Genomic DNA, 20,825 nt, shown 5'->3' with positions numbered 1-20,825 from the left:
AGACTGTTTATAAATTACAACTTGAATATCATCAGCAGTTTATTGGAGTGTTGCTCCCTTTGTCCAACACAGAATTTAAAAGGGATTTTCTAACCCAGGCCCTTCCATGATTTTATGACAAGATTTTATGATGCATTTTGTTTTAAATTATTGTGACCACATTTTCTGTCCCAGCAGGACACTGACATCACCGTATCTACCAACCTGCCCTCTCTTTCAACCCTAAATCCCAGGAGGATTTGGGTGGAAAATGCTTTCTTCTCCTCCCTCATCAGCCTCTCAAGATGCCCTGGATCCCGCTGTTCTGAGCACGCCCTTTTAGCAACGAGAGCCCTCCAGAGCCCTGGGGAGCCCGAGGCGCTGATTGAAAGTCACGAGCTGCTGGAGTTTGTGCCTTATCAACTTGATTTTCCTCTGCCTTTTTAATACACAAAATATCACTGGGGGGCAGCAGGGGAGGGGGGACGGGCCTGGTTTGACTTTGTCACTGATTTCTGTCTCGCTCGCACCAAAATTGTCGCTGAGAGCAACCTTGCAAGGAGCTGGGCTTAATCAGGGAATCACCAGGTTCGAAGAAGCCTTCAAGACTCAGTCCAGCCCAGCCCCAACAGCTCAACTCAACCACGGCACCCAGTGCCACATCCAGGCTTGTTTTGAACACATCCAGGGGTCGTGGCTCCATCGCCTTCCCGGGCAGCCATTCCAGAACTTTTTCACTCTTTCTGTAAAAAACTTTTTCCTAACATCCAACCTCTATTTCCCTTGGCACAGCTTGAGCCTGAGAGAGCGAGAGCAGCCTGCCTCAGAGGCAGGTGGGGTTGTGCCAGCCTGGGATCTGTCCTGGCGTGCTTGTGGCAGGGCTGGGATGTGTCCCCTGGCTCCAGTTAGGACTGACAGCATTCCCTGCTAGGCCTGATTTACTTTTAGCTGCCCACGCTTTATTAAATCCCAGCAGCAGGCCCCCAAGGCCAGGAACAGGCACTAAGTGCTGCTGCAGTAACTGCACGGAGCAAATGAGGGATATTTGGTGTTTTACTCCGCTTGGGAATCAGCTCTGATGTAGATTTGAGTTTTTTTTACTGAGATTTTCTGCTTAAGTCTTTTACAGAATGGGATTAGGCTGGGGAGTTTTTAATCAGAGAATCATGGAATGGTTTGGGTTGGAAGGGACCTGAAAAATCCATTTCCTGCCACTGTCCCTGGTTGCTCCAAACCTCATCCAACCTGGCCTTGGACACTTCCAGGGATGAGCCAGCCACTGCTTCTCCCCAAAAAGGGGCAGGTTTATTCTTATTTTTAATTGATTCTTATCTTTATCATACTGCTAATGACACTTTTAAAAATCAAGATAATCAAACCTCATCTCCTCAGTGATGAGCAGGATCTCTGGGGATCAGAACGATTCCTGCTCTTGCCCTGAGGAATGGCTGGTGTGCCCCTGAAATCTGCTTTCCTCCATTTTCTGGGGGTCAAGAAGGTTTTTAAACAAGCCCAAACTCCAAGTCAGTCTGAGCCTTCTTTATTGCTCTCACTCTTATGAGGAAGGCATTAATATCAGACAGGTAATTTATTTTTCTTAATTTAAGGCAAGGTTCCAGCTTGATGGACTCACAGCCCCACCAACCTTTCTACAGCTTTAAAAAAGTGGCAAGTGACATTTAAAGGAGCCAAAACCACCTAAAAATTAATAACTTTCAATACACACAACATTAGAGCCTTAAATCTTCATGCAGCTTGAAAATATCTATAAAAGCACTAGGTTTGCCACGGCCATCATGCCAAATTCCTTCAGGGATTTTTTCCAGTGGGGAGTCAGGATGAAATTGTGTTTATCAATCTTCGGAACACTTGCAATTCATTACTGAAAAGGGCAGCTTATTCCAAAAGATTTTTAAATCTCACAGCAAAATATTGCCAGCCTTGGAAATAACTCGGAGCAGGAGAAGTGCTGGGACAGGCTCTGGGATGCAGATCCCACCCCGGCATTCCCAGGACCGGGGAATTTCAGTGTCCCATGGACATTTGCAAGGTCACTATGAGCAAGTGGGGAAAGCAGCATCTGATTTTCCCCCAAATCTTGGAGAATCTGTTTTTTAGACCATCAGTTGTTGGTATTTTTGCAGAGCAAGAAGTTTACAGCTTTGGTTTGAAGCTCAGCAGCTCCTCTGGGGGCTCTGTGACCTCCAAGATGCCACCAAAGCCACCATTCACTAACGAGGTCCCTTCGTTAATGCCCCTTTTTTTTTTTTTCTGGGAGAGGAATCCATCAAAATTTAATTTTTAATTTTTGGGTCTTACCTGGAAACTGGTTGAGTTTCTCCATTCTCCCTTGCAGAGCAGCCCTCACCAGAACTGTGTGTGAAGAGGAGTAGAAAAGCCTAAAGAGAGTTTGGACCTGGTCTGAAGCTGAAGGTGCAACCGAATCACACGGACTCAGGAACTTCAAAAAGAACACAACAAATATAAAACTCATAACAAAAGGCTGGGGATCAGCACATTAATCTTGTGTTTTGGCATTACGGCTGGAGAGTAAATTTTATATAAATTTCTTGGGCTTTAAATGCAGGCAGGAGAATTAAAATTTTGATTTTTGCAAAATCTGGAGCCCCCACATCAGCTTGTAAAGAGCATTTTCGGTCTGATCACCTGAGCTCAGCCCAATAGCTTCTGCTTTGATCCAAAGCAATCCAGGATACAATTTTTTGGCTCTTCCAGACCTTTAGCACTTGAGGAAGGTTTAATTTCATGCCATCAACTCATTCTTGGAGCATTTTCTCCTTTGTTTTTAAGGATACAAACAGAAGTTATGGGCTTCTTCTGCAAACTGGCATCAGGGTATAAATAGAGGAAACCCAGCAACATTTCAGGCAGAAAAACACACATTTACCCAGAGATTGTGCCCACAGGAGTTTATTTTGTTCCCACAATTCCCACTAATTACCAAGAAAATCTGTAATCTAATGTCAGTTCCAAACATCCTCCAAATCAATGCTAAAATTAGGTTATTTTGAAATAAGGAAATAAAGAAGGGGGAGTTTGTTTAATTTTACCTTCCCTTTCAGTAGCTTTTCCCAGAACAGAGGGGGAAGTTGCATTCAAGATGATTGTAAATCAAATTAAAAAATAAACAATATATTCTCCAATATCCACATGCCCAGCAGGTGGAAAGGTTAAGGAAAAAACACACCAGGATAAGAAATATTTCTGGGTGACATTTCCTTCCCTGCTCCTGGCAAACACAAAACGATCCTCTCAGAAATTACACCAGGATTATTCTGTTAACGATCTGTAAAATAAAAATATTTTCCATTCTCATCCTTCAGGAGCATGGGAATGCTGTTCCCCTTTGGATATTTACTGGAATGCATCCTCCTGCTGACCTGGCCCTGACAGAAATGAGTGGGAGCTCTTTCATTTTCAGCTGCATGGGTCAATGTTTTAAACTCGTGCTTGGAACAGTTTTTCCCTCCGTCCATGGCTCTGCCAAGGCTGACAGATCTCAGGAGATCTGATCTGGAAACTCTTCACCTGGATTTTCACTCCATTTTCTTTTTATTTCTGGCCCAGCACTTAATTCTAAATGCATTACCTCCCATGCTTCAGGTTCACTCCGTGTGTCCACATTTCCCTGCCTAGCCCGGCACATCCATCCCCGTCCTTCCTTGCCTTCCAGGGAAAAATAAATCAGTTTTCCAGGTGAGAAACACAGGAGACAACAGAATATTGTGCTTATGAGACAGCACTCGGCACTTGCAGGAATTCATTAAGCCTTGTGGCCAAAATTTCATGTAACACACCCAAATAAATACCTGAAATAATCACCAAATTCATTCTGTCCTAAACTTTGTCGATGTGTTATTCCCCCTCCAGATAAAAACTCATCCTTTGTGTTCCAATCTGACTTGGTTTAGCTCCAGCTCAGGTTTGCAGATGGAAAACCTCCCTTCTGATTAAAAACCCAACTTTTAATTTTTTAAGAAAGGTTGTTTTCCTTCTCTTCCCCTATCCCAGCCCCCAAACCACTTCTTTTTTTAGCAAACCAAATAAATTGTGCTTTTTCAGGCTCAGTTTTTTTTTTTTTTTGTTTTAATTCAGAACAATTCCCTGATCTCCTTCCAAGAGGGGAGGAACAGGACCCAGCATTGTCCCCTCTCTTCACGGGATCCCCGTGTCACACACCCAGAGAAATCATTCAAACAGTAGCATGGCTGTGGTGTCCCAACCACAAAATAATATGTTTATTTTTTTTTTCCACCACTTCTTTTTTTTCGTTTGTTGTTGTCATTTTATTGATAAAAACTACACAAAAACTAACTGATCATAATAATTAATAAAAAACAAAACCAAAACCCAAACCAAAAAACAACGTTACACATTCTGCTGTGTTTTAGAAATTGTGTCAGCCAGTGAGTTGCACTAAATACTCTTTAAAAGATTTTCCTTCTGATCCATTTCAAGCACTTCACTTCCATTTTGGTTCCCAAATGTCCACAAATTTTGCTTAACAATCATCACTGGCCTGGAAATCTGAGTCGTGACTCCGTTGCAGTATTTCCCCTTTTTTTTTTAGAGCCCGAAAAGGAATTAGAGTGTCAACGATGAAGCACAATGAAGATAAAAAAAATCAAAAGCCCCCTCCATAGTGTACAGCCTGTGTCTTAAATGTACATGCACCCGAGTTTCTTTGTTTCTGCTGCATCAATTGCCAAGGTCCTTTTGGTTCAACATAAGCTTTAATGCCCATGTCTGAAGGTTGAAATATTAATGCTCAACCACTTAAAAAACAACCCAAAAAAAAACCCCCAAACCCTGAAAGGAAAAAAGAAAATATAGAGCTATCTTTTGTTGGTTTAAAAAGAACAAAAATAGTCAACGGATCTTTGTAATAAACACTTAATAAGGGAACATGGCTGACCCTCCCCAGAGCCTCGCCCTCCCCACCCCATTTATTTTTACCTGTGGTTCTCCTTCCCTGGAACCGTGCAATGTAGAAAAATCAAATATACAAACAAAACTCTTAATCCATCCCTTTATGTAGCTAGAGTGAAATCTATTTGCTGCTGTTGCTGTTGCTGCTGTTCTTTTTCATAAGAACTCGACAATCTCCCTCTTTAATATTTACACCGAGGAATTTGTTCGAAAGTTTAAAGCAAAGAGAATCCTGAAGTTCTCCGCGCGCGTTCCCTCGCGGCGCGCGGAGGCCGCCGCCATCCCCTGCCCTGGGAGCGCTTGCCGCTGGAGCGGTGGGGTTGGAGCGCCTTGCCCGGTGTCCTCCCAGGGCAAAGGTCCCTCGCAGAGCTGTCCCCGAGCGAGGTGGCCCCGTTAGTTGGGTATTCTCTCGATGTAGATGGCGGGCGCGGCCGAGCGCGCGATGGTGGCGATGAAGCCGTGCTCCCGGCCCAGCTCCAGGTTGGAGGTCTCCGCTGGCTCCCTGGACACCGTCTCGTAGCCCTTGTTGACGTGGAGGGGCTTGTGGGCCTGGCAGTAGCCGATCATGGGCTGGTCGTAGCTGTAGTAGGGTAAAGTCTTCATGTGGTGAGGGACCTGCACCAGAAACGGGAGCAAAGAACAGCAGCTGTCAGCGGCGGGCTGAGCCTGGTGTTCCTGCAGCATCTCCAGAAATCCCAGTGTGGCCTCAACCTCCCCCGGGATCAGCCCACGGGAGACACCCCTGAGAGTCCCCAGCTCCCTGCAGCACATTCATGTCCCTCTGGAGCAGCACTGCCAGGCTGGGAGAGCTGGAGGAGGAAATGCTCCAGGGGGATCTTAGAGCCCCTTCCAGTGCCTCAAGAGGCTGACAAAAAAGAAGGGAGAGGGACTTTTTATATGGACAGTAGTTCTACACTGCCAGAGGGCACAGTTAGAGGGATGTTGGGAAGGAATTCTTCCCTGAGAGGGTGGGGAGAGGCTGGGCTGGAATTCCCAGAGGAGCCATGGTGGCCCCTGGATCCCTGGAAGTGTCCAGGGCCAGGCTGGACAGTGGGAGGTGTCCCTGGCTGTGGCAGGGGATGGAATGGAATGATTTGAAGGTCCCTCCCACCCCAAACTGTTCCAGGATTCCATGATCTGTGTCCCCACTCCCGGATGGATCTCCCGCCTGGCAGTGCTGGAGCCAGGGCAGAGGGAGCTGCTCTCCCTCCCTCTCTCCCTTTCCCCAGTTTGTGGGCAGAAGTTCAAACTGCTCAGATCTGACTCTTTTGGATGGCCCAGCTCTGAAATACAAACCAAAGGGTTTGCAAACACAACAGCTTCCAAAAACTCTCCCCCTTTTCCAGTGCCTGGAAAGGTGCTGAGTGTTTCCAGAGCACCCAGAACGGCCCGGGAATGTCAAAGGCAGAGGCAGCTGGCAGCGGGGGTGGTGCCAGCACAGCTGGAACATCTGTTTATTGCTTCCAGGACAAAGCTGTTCACCCAAGGTCACGGTTCCCCGCGTTCTTTATCTCCCAACCTCCCCAAGATAAACACTGTAAAGCAGCTCCACTGCTGCTCACCAGAGCTGAGCACATCCACACCTTGTACAAATGTATTTCCAAACCCTGCCAAATCCATCCTGAATCCCAACTCTTCCTTATGTAAATCCTCAGAAACTGCCAGCCCCCCACCTGCTTTTTTCTTTTTTTTTTTTCCTTCCATAAATATTCTACGCTTGCAAATGTTAATCCTACGACTAAATATGATTTATGGCACAACATCAGATACAAATCTTTGCAGATAATTTTATCATCTGCAAGAGATGAGCTGATCAAGTCAAAAGAAATATGCTCTGAGGGAGAAAAACACATGTGGCAGGAGAGAGAGAGGCGAGAGTTGATTCTAACGCTGCCAGCAAACCTGAGCTCATTATAGCTGGAGATATCCTACACATAATCCAATCTTGGAACAAATGCCTTTTGATTTTCCAGGCTGAACTTTAAGTGAAGACCACAGAGCTAATTTCTCCCAAATTTTCATTGCTTGGTGCTCTTCATCCCAAAAAAAAAAAAGCATGGAAAAAGCAAAGGCATTAAACTAATTGGGAAATTTTGCAGGGTCAGAGTTCCTCTTGATGTGGATCCCCTGCAGAATGCTGGAGAGATCCCAAAATCCTTCCAAGAGCTGGAATTCAGCTGGAAACATGATTTGACATGGCAGCTGCGTGGCAGGGACGCAGAGGACAAGCTGCTGGGCGGAATTTGATGGGACAACTGTGCTCACTTGTGGAGTCACAAGAAGCTGGATCTCCCCTGGATAGAGCAATTTCTGTGCCAGTCCCTGTCAGGGCTGAGCTGGCCTCAGCTGTAAGGCAGCTCTTTATGAATCCATAAAAGCCAAGGACTGTTTGTGTTCCGGAGAGCTGAGGGATGGAGGTCCTGGCTGGGCAGCAATAGCACACAGCCCATTAAACACCTGAGGCCTGGCTGCAAGCTCCAGTGGGAGTCAGAGTGTTATGGATGCGTGTTATAATATTGGCTTTTCACAAATATAAAAATGGATTTTATATGTGTGGCGTTAAAGTGACTTTGTTATAAATATGTATTCTTGATTTCTGTTGTTAATTAAGCTCAGACAGAGTAGTGCAATAGCTGATATCAGTGTGCTTGTGTTAAAATGCCAGCTGGGGTGGGATAACACCCCATGAACACAGCATGAGGACACCTGCACAGATCTGCCACCCACCAGCACTCACCCTCTGAAGGCAGAGCGGGTCAGGGCCCAAAATCTGGAGGGGATAAGGAAGGACAAAAACCACAACCGAGGAGTGTGCGTGCTCTGAAAAGGCAGACCCAAGGAGGAGCCATGCTAAACAATTCTTGGAACGTGTAAACCAGTTTGGGGAAAAGTTTCCTGTGCGTAAGGGACTATGGATATGGAACAGGCTGAGGTAATTAAAAGATATTTAAGGGGTGTCCCTGAAGATTACAGGGTGCTTTGGCAGGGGCTGTAATCTTTGCTTTACTCTTTGTCTCCTCTTGTCCTTTATTAAACTTTTTAAACTTTCACAGGAGAGTGAACGTGTTTTTCACAAAAGGGACTGTAGCAGCGTGGGGTTTGGATGGTGGAAGCTGCTGCTCCCCAACGAGCATCTCCTGTGGAAAAGCCACCTGGGGAGGGATTCAGGCAAGGCAGCCACGTCCCCACGCCACACTCACCACGGTGGGCTCAGCCAAGAGGGGCAGGAGGAATTAAAAGGGGAATTAAAGAAATAATTGTGTCAAATGAATGTGAGAAGCTTTGTCCTCCAGTAAAGACTGAAGGCAGAGACGGCACCAGCCCCCTCCACCTCTGACAGCCCTTGGGAAGCCTCTAGAACAAAGAAAACAGCACAAGGGCAGTTCAAACCCTCTTGGTTGAGGGGAGGATGCCAGGACTGTCCCACAGAGTCCTGTCCTTCCCTGGAAAACAGCTTTGCATTTGCAGGAAGACACAAGGGCTCGGTTTTATTTACACTGAGGTGACACCTGAGCCCCCGAAAAGCTTTTCCAGGACACAGCCTTGGTTGTGGAAACTGCTGCAATTGTGGGGACAATTGTGCCAGCACTCACCCAGGAAAATGATGGAAAACACTGGGGATGCTGTTCACTCCACACAAAGCTGTTACTATTCTATTTTTACAGATTCAGAGATCAACAAAACACATTCAATATCATCTAAGTTGCAGAGAATTAATTTTAGAAGTGTTTTTGTTCTGAGTTCTGAGGTAATTTCTTTTTTTTTTCACTCCTGCTATGGAACTAATACCTGAGACACTCAGATATAACCTTGCACAAGTCATTTTATGAGCTGTAAAATGAGAAGCTTCAGTCCTGCCCCTGCTTGTCCTTGGAGTCTGGGGCTCTTTGAGGTGAGGACTGTTTGTGCAGAGACTGAAACAACCCAGCTGTGACCTCAGCTGGGCCTTTTCAGCTGCTTTGGCCTCCAAGAGCCAAAATATAAAAATCAGAACAAATTCCAGTCAAATAAATTTTTAAAAATCCAGACGAATAAATACAGCCCTGGGATCGTGTCCTGAATGGGTGGTGGTGGAGTCCCCATCCCTGGAGGGATTTAACATGGAATCATGGAATGGTTTGGGTTGGAAGAACCTTAAATCCCATCCAGTGCCACCCCTGCCATGGCAGGGACACCTCCCATTGTCCCAGGTGGCTCCAACGTGGTCTTGGGCACTTCCAGGGATGGGCAGTCACAGTTTTCTGAAAACTTCTATTTAATTTTTCTCTTTTCATTTCCATTTTAATTTCTAAAACCGGCACTGCCCAATTCTTACCTGAAGCACCAAACTTGCAGCAGGAGAACAGAAATAGGCATGAGCGCGAGCTCCAAAATCACCGACACGCCATGAACATTCTGGGTTTGGCCCACACGTGGCACCAGGTGGAACTCTCTGCCACCCTGCCCATCCTTCCCAGGGGCTGGGATGGAATTCCCAGAGCAGCTGTGGCTGCTCCTGGATCCATGGAAGTGCCCAAGGCCAGGCTGGGCAGGACTTGGAGCACCTGGGACAGTGGGAGGTGTCCCTGTCATGGCAGGGGTGGCACTGGGTGGGCTTTTGGGCTTCCCTCCCAACCCATTCCACGATGATTCATTATTCTATCCAAAACTGCAAACAGTTAATTAAACAAAGGAGTTGTTCCCCTGGGAGAGCTGGAAGTGTTCAGCGGGTTTTGGGCTCCAGGCCTGGATTAGTTTCCCAGTATTGACTTCTGAAGCCCACACCCCACAGATCTCCACTCTAAACGTAATAAATGTTGCATCCAAGCAGCCACACACTTCAAACAGAGCTCCTGTTACCAGCACAATTTACATAAATCCCCAGCTATGGGAGGAAGACAAAAGATTTAGCAGTGAGAGTTTAAGGAATGCAAATCCTCCTTGTCAAGTCCAAGTGACACTGGAGAGGTTTCCAGCTCAGCAGCTTTGCTGCAGCAAAAGTGCTCCCCTCAAAACCAGCTGGAGCTATCCAAAATTCAGGGAAATTCTGCATTGAAAAGGTGTTACCCAAAATTCAGGGAGATTCTGACCTGCATGAAAAGCTGTTACCCGAAATCCAAGTTGATTCTGTTCTGCATTGAAATGGTGTTATTCAAAATTCAGGGAGATTCTGGCCTGCATCAAAATGATGTTACCCAAAATTCAGGGAGCATAAGGCCTACACGAAACGGTGTTACCTGAAATTCAGGTTGATTCTGGTCTGCCCTGAAAAGGTGTTACCCAAAATTCCAGTTGATTCTGGCCTGCATTGAAATAGTGTTACTCAAAATTCAGGGAGCATCTGGCCTGCATTGAAAAGGTGTTACCCAAAATTCAGGTTGATTCTGGCCTGCGTGAAAAGGTGTTACCCAAAATTCAGGTTGATTTGAGTCTTCATGAAAAGGTGTTACCTGAAATTCAGGGAGATTCTGGCCTGCATCAAAATGGTGTTTCCAAAAATTCAGGGAGATTCTGTTCTGCATTGAAAAGGTGTTACCTGAAATTCAGGTTGATTCTGGACTGCAGTGAAAAGGTGTTATCTGAAATTTAGGGAGAATCTGGCTGGCATGAAAAGGTGTTACGCAAAATTCAGGTTGATTCTGGCCTGCATGGAAAGGTGTTACCCAAAATTCTGTGAGATTCTGGCCTGGTGTTAAATGGTGTTGCCCAAAATTCAAAAAGGTGTTACCCAAAATTCAGGGAGATTCTGGCCAGCATGTAAAAGGTGTTTCCCAACATGTCCTGCCTGCTTCTCCTCTGACAGCCACCACTGATGTTCAGCTCAGCCTTCAGGCATCCAAAAATGCAGGTTCCCACACTGTAATCTGGATTCTTTGTCTTTTATGTTTTTTTTTAACATGGCACTGAATTCTCTCAGTTTTACTTAGGTTGAAAATGTCTGGGAGTTAATTAGCTGTGATTATTACACAAGAAAGTTCTATTAATAATAGTCAGTTTAGAATTCAGCCCGGACTTCTGTTTTTTGTAGGTGCAGCCATCAAAACCTAGATTTTTAGCCAAACATCAATAAATAAATCCTTGTTCTGGAGCTTGGAAAGCGCAGCTGTGGGGATGTAACCTCACCATATTCCCACTGGAATCTGGGAGCTTTCAGGGATTTGGACTGGGGTCTGAGTGATGCTGAGCACTCATTTCCAGAGTGCTTTTCTCTCTCTGTCACCTCCCCTGTGTTAAACACTCACACATTCTTAATTCTTCGCTCTGCCTCCCAACAGGACACCTCAGACAAGCTGGAATCCAGCCCAACATGATCTCTAGGATGTGACACCTCCCTGCAGAGCAATTCCAGGAGGGAAGACCAAGTTGTGTGCCCAACTGCGGCTCCTGCTTGGGTATTTCCCTCTGTGCCCACAGCAGCAGCCTCCTTGCAGTGCAGCCTCCTCGGGGATCAGGCAGACCTGAACTCTCTGCCTCACTTCAGGCAGATGAAATCACCCATCTCAGGTTGAAAACAATTCCCTGCTGTTTGTTAAATCAAACTTTGGCCGCCCAGGTTTTGGGAACAGGTCTGTTCTGTGGTGGAAATACGATGAGTTTGTTCTTTATGCTCGTTTTGGGAGACATGTCCCTCACCATCCATCACCCTGCAGAGCAGGAAGGTCTTTGTGGGGACTCAGCAACGGCCGTGGCTGGCTGGGTGACTCACTGCCAGAATTCCCAACAGGAAACAGGGATGCAATCTGTGGAAGGACTGGCAAGCCCAGCAGTCTCTGGGGAGAAGTTTGGATGGAGTGGAGCTTGTTTTATCCCTGGGAGGAGACGGTGCAAAGGCTCACACTGTCACAGCAGTCTCAGACAAATGACTGCTCCAGAAAGAGCCTAAACCCCGGATCCTGGCAGGGAAAATGATGCATTTGTGAGTCCCAGGCTGTCTCAGCTGCCTCAGTCTGGACACCTTGGCACTGTTTGGACACTGCAGCTCAAACCCTTCAATTCTGGTGCCTCTGTTCTCAAAGAGGAGGAACACCCTGGTTTAAAAACTCAGCACCTGCTCTGCCCCTCCTGCTGGAGGCTGCCTGGGGACAACCAGCCCTGCCCTACAGGGGACACATTTCCCTCTTTAAACAATAAAAACGCAGCAGGAATATCCTCTGGTAGCTGAACATCGTCTGGCTTCACATTTGCTGGTAATCTCTAATCCAGGTAAACTAATTCCTGTGGAAGGTCTTGCCCAGTTAATGATTGTATGAATTAATTACACGCAGCTTTAGGAGCTGTCCACATGCAGTGGAAATTCGGAGTTACAAAACGTGGAAGCGATGTTTTCTCATTAGCGCTAATATTTAGTCTCAGAGCACCATGACTTCATTGGTGAATTAGCATCAGAGCTGTTGATAAATCAAATTCAGAGTTCATTTCCAAGCCGATCATAATTTAGAGTAAAAATAAGCAAGATGTTCTGTGGTAGCGCGGTGATTAGCGGAGCACGCAGCTTCACCTCAGAGACAGATTGATTGGGCACATTAGGCAGACAGAGCTCGGATAAACAATTCCAGCGCATTTCACGCCGCTGAAAAATCACAGGCAACAGCCCTGGAACATCCCTTTGGAGGCAGCGCAGAAAAATATCCCTATTCAGGAAAATGCCCCATCAAACATTCCCATCAAGCACATTCCGAAGGACAAACACAGGCGCTGAGCTCAGCGCTGAAATATGAGCGGCTCTGCGTGTTCTGCTTCCACTTGGAACAAACACAAAAGTGCCTGGCTGCTGTTTGGAGCAGGCCTTTTGTTCTGCAGTCTGTGTTTCCTCAGGTAATTCTCATTGATTAAAACAAAACAAAAACAAAAAAATCAAAATCTCGTCTGTTAAAATATTTAGGTGCTTGAGCATCAGCGTGCTTGGCCCTGAGGAGGTTTGTGAGCTCTGCTGTCGCTGGGCTGGTCCCTGTGGCATCTGAGCAGCTCAGGAAATCTGCCAGCTGCAGTTTTGCAGTTTTAGGTGAGGGTCTTCAAGCTCCTCCGTCAGCCCAGGATTTCTGAGAGTTGCAGATCCCACTGGGAGCTCCACCAGGGTTGGTGCCTCCGTCAGACACAAAGTGTGGAGCAGGAGCCTTTGGGTGCTGGGGTTGGAGGTGCAATTCCCACAGTCTCCTGCAATTTCAGTACATTTCAGTAAATTTTCCCACTGCAAACAGAATCTATGGCTGGGCCGTGGCTGGGCCTCCTCTCTCTTCTTTTCTCCCAAATCACACCCATGATCTTTGCAGCTCATGATGCAGCAGCCTCAGGCTGGAGAAAAGGTCCCACAGGGCATTGAGCCACTGCCCCAAAATCAGGAGTTCCAGCAGAAACACCAACTAGCTGTTGGTTTTCTCCAGGAATGTATGGAATGGAAACCTTTTCCATATAAAAATCTACGCTGGAGATAAAAGTTGGTTTTTGGCATGTCTCACACCACGTCCTAGTGAAAAAAGTTGGTGTCAGGGGAAATTTGGAGCCTAAATTCTACAAAATTATCATTAGTCTTGTTAATTCTTGTATTTCTATGGGAATGAGATTCCAAAATTGGCATGGACTGAAGGAAGAGAGGTCTTGGCATGGAAAATGTAAAGAAACAACAGACAGGAGACGCAGGACAAAGATGCTGCAGCCCCCAGTTCCTTCCCCAGGCCCTATTAAAGGTCGATTTGTAGCTCATAAAAAGCCAACTGATAATTAGTAACTACAGGAATGAAACAAACATCATTGTGTTAGATGTGATTAGAGGCATATTAACCTAAGAAATTGCACATCTTGGTAATAAGCAATTTAGGAATCTATGGGATTAGATAATACTTCATAAAATTGGTCAATTTAATACAAACTGAATTAAAAGAGAGCTATTAATTTGTAATTCGAGATGAAAGTATTCACCAACTTCTAAACCATCTGCAGGCCAGCCTGGGTGCAGCAAAGAGAGAACTTTATGATTTATTGGGTCACCCTTGCCGAGTGCATTCCAGGTTTTAAAGCCCTGTAACATCACACTGACAGTTCCACTGACACTGTGAACTGAATTTGAAGCTTTCCTCGCCTTTCCTACAGATAAATTCCTAATCCTTCTCTCCAATCACACAAATGCCTTCCCCTTTAAAGCAGAACCTCTCCACGGACTCTTTAACTGAGTGTGTTTTTCTAGAGATCAGGAGAAAAATCATCCACACCCCACTGCTCCCTCCATGGGCAGATTTGATCTTTCAATCAGGAAATGAAAAGGTTTCCCTGAAGGAAACTCCCAGAAAGAAGAAAAAGCTTTCTAAGCTTTGTTATTGTTCCTTGGGCAAAATATTTCTTTTAAATGGCTTGATCTGTTTTTTATGACGTGTCTGGCTCCTGACGAAAAGCCCCACTGATGGAAAACTCGGCGTGAGATGCACAGAAGCCTTTGATTCTCCGCCGTGGAGGGCTGATCAAATAAACAAACTATCCAGATATTCTAATTAGAAAGCCATCAATAATTGCTTGGAGTGCTCTTGGGATTGTTTCCTCTGGAAGTTGATAGGGATGGAAGCCTGGGGGTCAAACAAGGCTTAGGGGCAGCAACGAGTCCCTCAGACACAGTCCCTTGGAGTAGTTCCTTATCCACAGGTAGAAGAATCCCGTTGGGAGCCTCTCCCTATCTTTGGGTGCCCAGATGCACAGCTTTCCCAAAATTGAAGCCAATTCAGCTTTTATTTAGGCACTTAAAGCTCTTTTTTTTCCCCAGGAATTTGTGCTTCTCACTCATGGTGGAGCTGCAGACCGAAGTGGGTTTGGACTCAACCTCTCAGGCCAGGCCAGAGGTGCCTCCAGCCCAAGGGACCACAAAGAAAGAGCAGAGAAGGTGTCAAGAATCCCATAACAACTCCCCCCGAGCCTTCTCCTGACCTCCAACACTCCCAGCTTGGTGAATTCCTGCCATTTCAACCCCAAAATTCCTTCGAGCTGGACCTTCCATGGTATTGCAGGGCATCCTCACATCTGGGCCCAGAGCATCATGTGGGCACATTCTTCAAAAAAAAAAAAAAAAAAGAATTATGGCAATAAAGGAAAAGTGCAGCTGCTCTTCCATGCAGTGATCCAAAAGATGGCAACCTGCTCCCTCCATGGCTCCCAACAAATAAATCCAGGATTTAACAGGAACATCTGATTATGTTGCTGCCACAGTGACAGATGAAGGCGCTGCAGAATGAGTGGAATAAGTCTCTGTCTCATATTCAAACACTGCTTTTCATTAGATCTGCCCAGAATTGATGGGCTGCAAAAGAGCTCTCCAGGAACTGATGGCTTCTCCAAAGGTTTTTAAATACTGTTTCAAGTTGTGCATTGATCCTGTACATCAAAAGAACAAAACTGCGTTTCCTAAAGCAAGGGGAACACGACTCAAATTGTACAATATTTTGTCCTAAAGATATGAGAGGGTATAAACAAGGCACGTCATGACTGGGGATCAAACCCACACCAGTGTGAGAAGAAAGGGATAAAAGAAATGAGAAATTTTCCTTCACTGCTACCTGTTTATCCTAGGCTCTAAAGGTTTTGGCTGCAATCAGGTGAATCTCAATCAATTTTGATTAAAAAAATTGCTTCAAACCACATTTGTAATTGGCACATTTGTAATTGGCACAATTGTAATTGGCGCCAATTCCATTTAATGTGGCAATGTTAAAAATAGAAATAATATCCAGCCCCTGCACCCCCACCAAACTCTAAGAGGACAAAGTCCTGCTCTGCCGTAATTTGAAATTCAATGCTCAACGCTGGCCTAAGAGAGCAGATAATTTGGGTTTTTTCAGTCATCTTTACAGAAAATGGGTGTCAAGGGAAGGAATGAGTGGAGGAAAAATGAGAGATGGAGGGAAAGTGAGAGAGAGGGAGGAAAAATGAGAGAGGTGGAGGAAAAATGAGAGAGATGCTCCTGCTGCTGTTGTTTCACCTGAGCTGGGCTGAGCTGCAGAAGCCTCTCTGCACCCAGAGCTGCTGATCAGGAACATCTGAAATTCAGGGAGGAGAAGCCTCACGAGTGGGAACTGAGCACAGTCCAAGGATTTATTCATTTCTGCTGAGGAAACAGGGAGAGAAATTCCCTCCAGAGGGAGCGAAGGCAGAAGCCGCCGGCACTGCCGGCTCCTCAGGCACGGGAGGAGCCCCTGTTTGTCTGGAGGTCCCAGCAGGATTCTCTTCCTGGGAAATTCCAAGGTTTTCATTGCCTCCACTGTCTCCCAGCAGAGGAATTGGTGAGGTGGCACCAGCGTGAATCCAGGAGCAGAATTCCTTCTCCTCCCAGCTGTGTCACTTCCATCAGCTGTGAGCAGTTTCCAAAGGGTTCCAGGGGTGACACCCATGGGACTCACAGTGGGGTGAGGATTTGTGTCACCACCACCTGCACCCAAAGGAAGGAACAATCCCTGCCTCTGGCAGCACCAGGAGCTGAGCTGGAGCAGGGCAGAGCCTGAGGGAAATGATTATTTTGTGTTGAGGGAGGGCAGTAATGGAGGGACGGGGATGAAGATTGGCAGGAAGGTGCCTGGTGAGGGTGGCACTGCCAGGGATGAAGGCTGCAGGAACACAAAATCTGCTGGGAAAGCACAGGAATTCCTCACCCGTTTGGGGTGATGCTGCTCATCCCAGCAGAGAATTCCTCACCAATTAGGGGTGATGCTGCTCAGCCCAGCAGCTCAAGGAAAAACCACCTCCCTGCACCTCCAAAGCTCCTGGCTGCCCAACTACAAAGATTCTCCTGGTAGTTACAGCTGTGTCACTCACCCTGACTCCCCTGTGTCAAAATGAGATGCTGCAGAGCCAAACGAGGACTCCAAGCTCCTAAAAATCCCCAAGAGCCTTGGATATGGAATGCTACCAGTCTGTGTTTGCTAAAGCCTCTCTTCCCCGTGCCAGAGCCAGCGTTCTGGCACTGCTCATCTCTGACAGGCAAAGCAGGGAGGCGACAGCAGCGTCCTTACCGAGCTGCAAACACTCCCGGAATGGCAAACAGGAGGGGCAGGCCAGGGGCTCAATCATACCATCCAAAAATTAATCGCAAACAGGCCTTCGTGCTTCAGTCACGTTCTGCAGCATCTTCGTCCTCTCGGAGATCAAGGGAGCAGAAAATGAATGTGAGAGCATCCAGCATTGCAGGCAAGGACATTCCCCAGCGAGAGAATTCTCTGCTAATACTCTACAGAAAACAAATGACTTTTTCATTCCTCTGGGCAAGTGTTGCAATGTGCAGGGGAATCATTGGTAAAGGCATTTCAGAATCCCTGAGGAAACTGGAACAAAGATGGTGGGGAATATCCTGGGCTTAGCAGTCTCTGCTGCTACAGATCTGAGCAAATCCATTCAGTTATTACATGAAACAATGGGAATTATTAGCAAGCAACAGTGTTTAGGGACACTTTTAAAGCAGAAAGGATGTCTGGATGACATTAAAAAAAAACCCAAATCGAACAGAAGCCCCAGATAAACCAACTGGCAATGCAGGCACCGTATGACAGGGGAGGAGAGCACTGAAACACCAAAAATTATGGTTTAATGATCAACGCTGAGACAACTGCTGCCACAGAAGCTGTGGGTGCCCCTGGATCCCTGGAAGTATCTGAGGCCAGGCTGGACGGGGTTTGGAGCAAGCTGGGGCAGGGGAAGGTGTCCCTGCCCATGGCAGGGGTGGGACTGGGTGGGATTCAAGGTCCCATTCAACCCAAACCTGATTCTATGAAATCTCAGAGAACTGGCAGAGAAAATATGCAGCCAAGATGGTGAAGATACAGAGAAAAAGCTGCTCCGAGTTGTGTGTTCATCATGGAGAGGCAAAGCAGAAAATCTGAATTTTGCCCCATTTCCAATCCCCCCCGACAGCCACTCCAGACACTGGAAAATGGCAGAGGTGAATTCATTTCCTTTCTGCTACAAAACCACTTGATGCTACCAACCACTACATCCAACACAAGTAATGGATTGTGCTTCTGTCTCGTTATCTTGTGGAAAGATTGTTATTAACTTGTGGCTAAACAACAGTTTTGTAGAATGTCTCCTCAAGGACAGGCTATATACATACATACATACATACATATAAATATGCATACATACATACGTATATGTATATATATATATATATTCACACATACATACATGTATCTAAAGATATAAATTTATAAACATATTAATATATATTAATAGATAATATATATGAATAAATATATAAATAAATAATAAAATTATATAAATTTATATAAATTATATATATAATATATAATATATAATATATAATATATAATATATAATATATAATATATAATATATAATATATAATATATAATATATTTATTCTATTTTATATATATATATATATATATATGCCTGATTAATTTTCTTCTTTCCCCCACTGCCTAGATTACATAGCAAGCATATGTCCTAGGTGGAATGGACCAATAAGAAATTGCTACACTGTGGGTTTTAGAGGTCTCCAAGCTTGCATCACTACAAGTTAACCCAGTTCTGTCCAGCACAGCGCATCCCCGGCACTGCGGTCCCTCAGGAGGGATGTGCGAGTCCAAGCCGAAGCCTGGGAACACCTTTGGGAAGCGGAGTTCGGTCCCGTCCGGAGGAGCGAAGCGCTTTTCCCGCACGCTGAGCGCTCTGGATGCAGCCAGGAGAGGGCTGCAGAGCACCTGGACCAGCTCGCTGCTCACGCCGCCAGGGCTCCGGGGTTTCGGCAAAAACCAGACAAATCTGTCTCCTTCCCCACCCGAATTCCCGTTCCCACCAGGAATCCTAATGAGCAAAAGAGCCCGGCCCCATCGGGCCGCTCCTGGGGCTCAGGCACGGCCCCAGTGATGGGTGGAGAGGAAAGGGAGAGGTTCAAAAAATCCTTCAGGAAAGAAAAATCTGGCCCCGGAGCCGGGTTTGGGAGCATCTGCTGCTCACGTTAATGAGACAGCTCCTCTGAGCAAGCAGCCAGGCACAAACCAAAGGGGTTCTGGTCTTTTCCGAGCTGGTTCTGCCTGGGCAAGGCAATGCCAGCGTGCCCCAGGGGATCAGCCAACAGAGAACTCCACTTTGACGGAGTGCAGCTTTTCCGTGGTGGAAGATGGGGCTGCAGCTGTTAACAGCCTCTGCACGGGATAATCCCAGAATCCCGGAGGGTTTGGGTGGGAAGGGACCTCAGAGCTCATCTCTGACACGGGCAGGGACAACTTTCCTAGACGAGGCTGCTCCAGGTCTTGTCCAACCTGGCCTTGGACAAGGCCAGGGATCCACGGGCAGCCACAGATTCTCTGGGAATTTCATCCCAGCCCCTCCTCTCCCTCACAGGGAGGAATTTCTTTCCCTTTCCTGGCTCTACACCCACTGCAGGCAGCTGCAGCAAACACCCAGTGCCTGCTTCACCGGGAAGATCCAGGTGCCATCCCGACTTGCTCGCTGCCTGCACGAGGGCAAAACACCGGGAGAAGAAATCTAAAGATAAATAAACCTCTCATCAACCAAAATCTGCTGTTTGCTGTGCCCAGAGGCCTCAACAAGAGCTGGAGCTGCTCTTGGTACCCGACGCTCGTGTGCTCAGCGAGCCCTTGCCCTGCAGAGCTTGTACTCCAGACAGGAGTGACAGATGAAGGGTGGGAGAAAGGAAAATAGCAAACAAGAAAAAGATCTCGCACAGATTGAGGGACAGATTTTTCCACTAGCTCAATGCATGAATACAGAGCCTTTATCCCCAAATGACTCCCCTTGCCATGTGGCCACGGTGGCTCCGGGTGTGTGTTTGGGAGGGGAGGCAGCTCGGGAGGAGCAGATCTGTGGAGCACGGGAGCTGGTGGTGAGTACACGATGTCCACACATCCACACCGCCAGGACGGACACCAAACAGGCTCCAGCAACCCTCAGCAGTGCCACAGAGGGCCTTGATGCTCCCCCAGCATGAGAGAGAATAAATATTTCCTGTATTTAATATTTGTGTGCTTCCCTAACCCATCATTTCCTACTGGATTCTTGGCTGAAGCTGATGTTAATGGAATCTTTGGATGTCAGGCTCTGGGGTGGCCCCAGTGCGGTCACTCAAGGACCACAGTGACAAAAGACCTTCTGGGGGTGACCAGAAGGGGCTTTAGAACTCTCAGAATCTCAAATTCTTGCCCCAGTGTTGCAAATCAAAGGCCATCAAATCCATGAGAAAAACTCCTCCAGTTCAGAAAAGCGAAATCATTAAACTGCTTCTGCAGCCCAACACAGAACATTTTATTTTGCCTCCATCAAATTAAACTGGTTTTATCCTTCATCAAATCGACTTCAAGTTGTTCATGGCCAGGTTGGACGGGGCTTGGAGCACCCTGGGATAGTGGGAGTATCCCTGCCATGGCAGGGGGTGGAACTGGATAATCCTTAAGGCCCCTTCTACCCAAACCATTCCATGAGGGTTCTCCCACTCATATAAACAAAAACTGGGGAAGAGAAAGGATCTGGGGAAGGGAACAGAGCTGAGGAAGAGAATGGGGAAGGGAAAGGAGCCCCAGGAGAGGCTGAGGGAGCTGGGAAGGGGCTCAGCCTGGAGAAAAGGACAGGACACACCCAATTTCCTCCGTCTTGTCCCCTTTGAACCCCTCATCTAGAATCCTAAAATTTTACTTTTGCACCGGTGCCACACTTAATTATTACTGATATCAAACCCTCAGAGCTGGTAATTGATCCTGTGAGATTGAAAACTCTTTTCCATGGACAGAGATCACAGCCAGTGTCTCTGGGGGCTCTGTCCAGGGGGTTCCTGAGCTCTGCCAGTATCCCAGACCTGCCAGGGCAGCCAGAGGGAATTCCTGGATTCCCACAGGGCTGCAGATCTGGAGCGAGTTCAGCTTCACACTCTTCCTACAACCCAGCACAATGGGATGCAGCCATTCCCATTC

General features: G+C 46.7%; 1 protein-coding gene across 2 annotated transcripts in view; it reads right to left on the bottom strand.

Moving 5' to 3' along the window:
• Positions 1 to 4,200: 4,200 nt before the first annotated feature.
• Positions 4,201 to 20,825, bottom strand: part of LRRTM4 (leucine rich repeat transmembrane neuronal 4) — a 172,042-nt gene continuing 155,417 nt past the window's right edge. For both annotated transcript variants that reach the window (XM_031506738.3, XM_031506737.3), the window contains exon 3: positions 4,201 to 5,544. Coding sequence is in view for 1 of the 2 variants with exons in the window: in XM_031506737.3 (XP_031362597.2) it covers positions 5,323 to 5,544 (222 nt within the window). In the remaining variant the exon portion in view is untranslated. The remainder of the gene's footprint in view (positions 5,545 to 20,825) is intronic.

This window comes from Lonchura striata, chromosome 22 (genome assembly GCF_050655825.1).
Source record: "Lonchura striata isolate lonStrDom1 chromosome 22, ASM5065582v1, whole genome shotgun sequence".
NCBI classification, from domain to species: Eukaryota; Metazoa; Chordata; class Aves; order Passeriformes; family Estrildidae; genus Lonchura; species Lonchura striata.
Note: the sequence above shows the minus strand (reverse complement) of the source record. Positions and strands in the feature narration are given on the sequence as shown.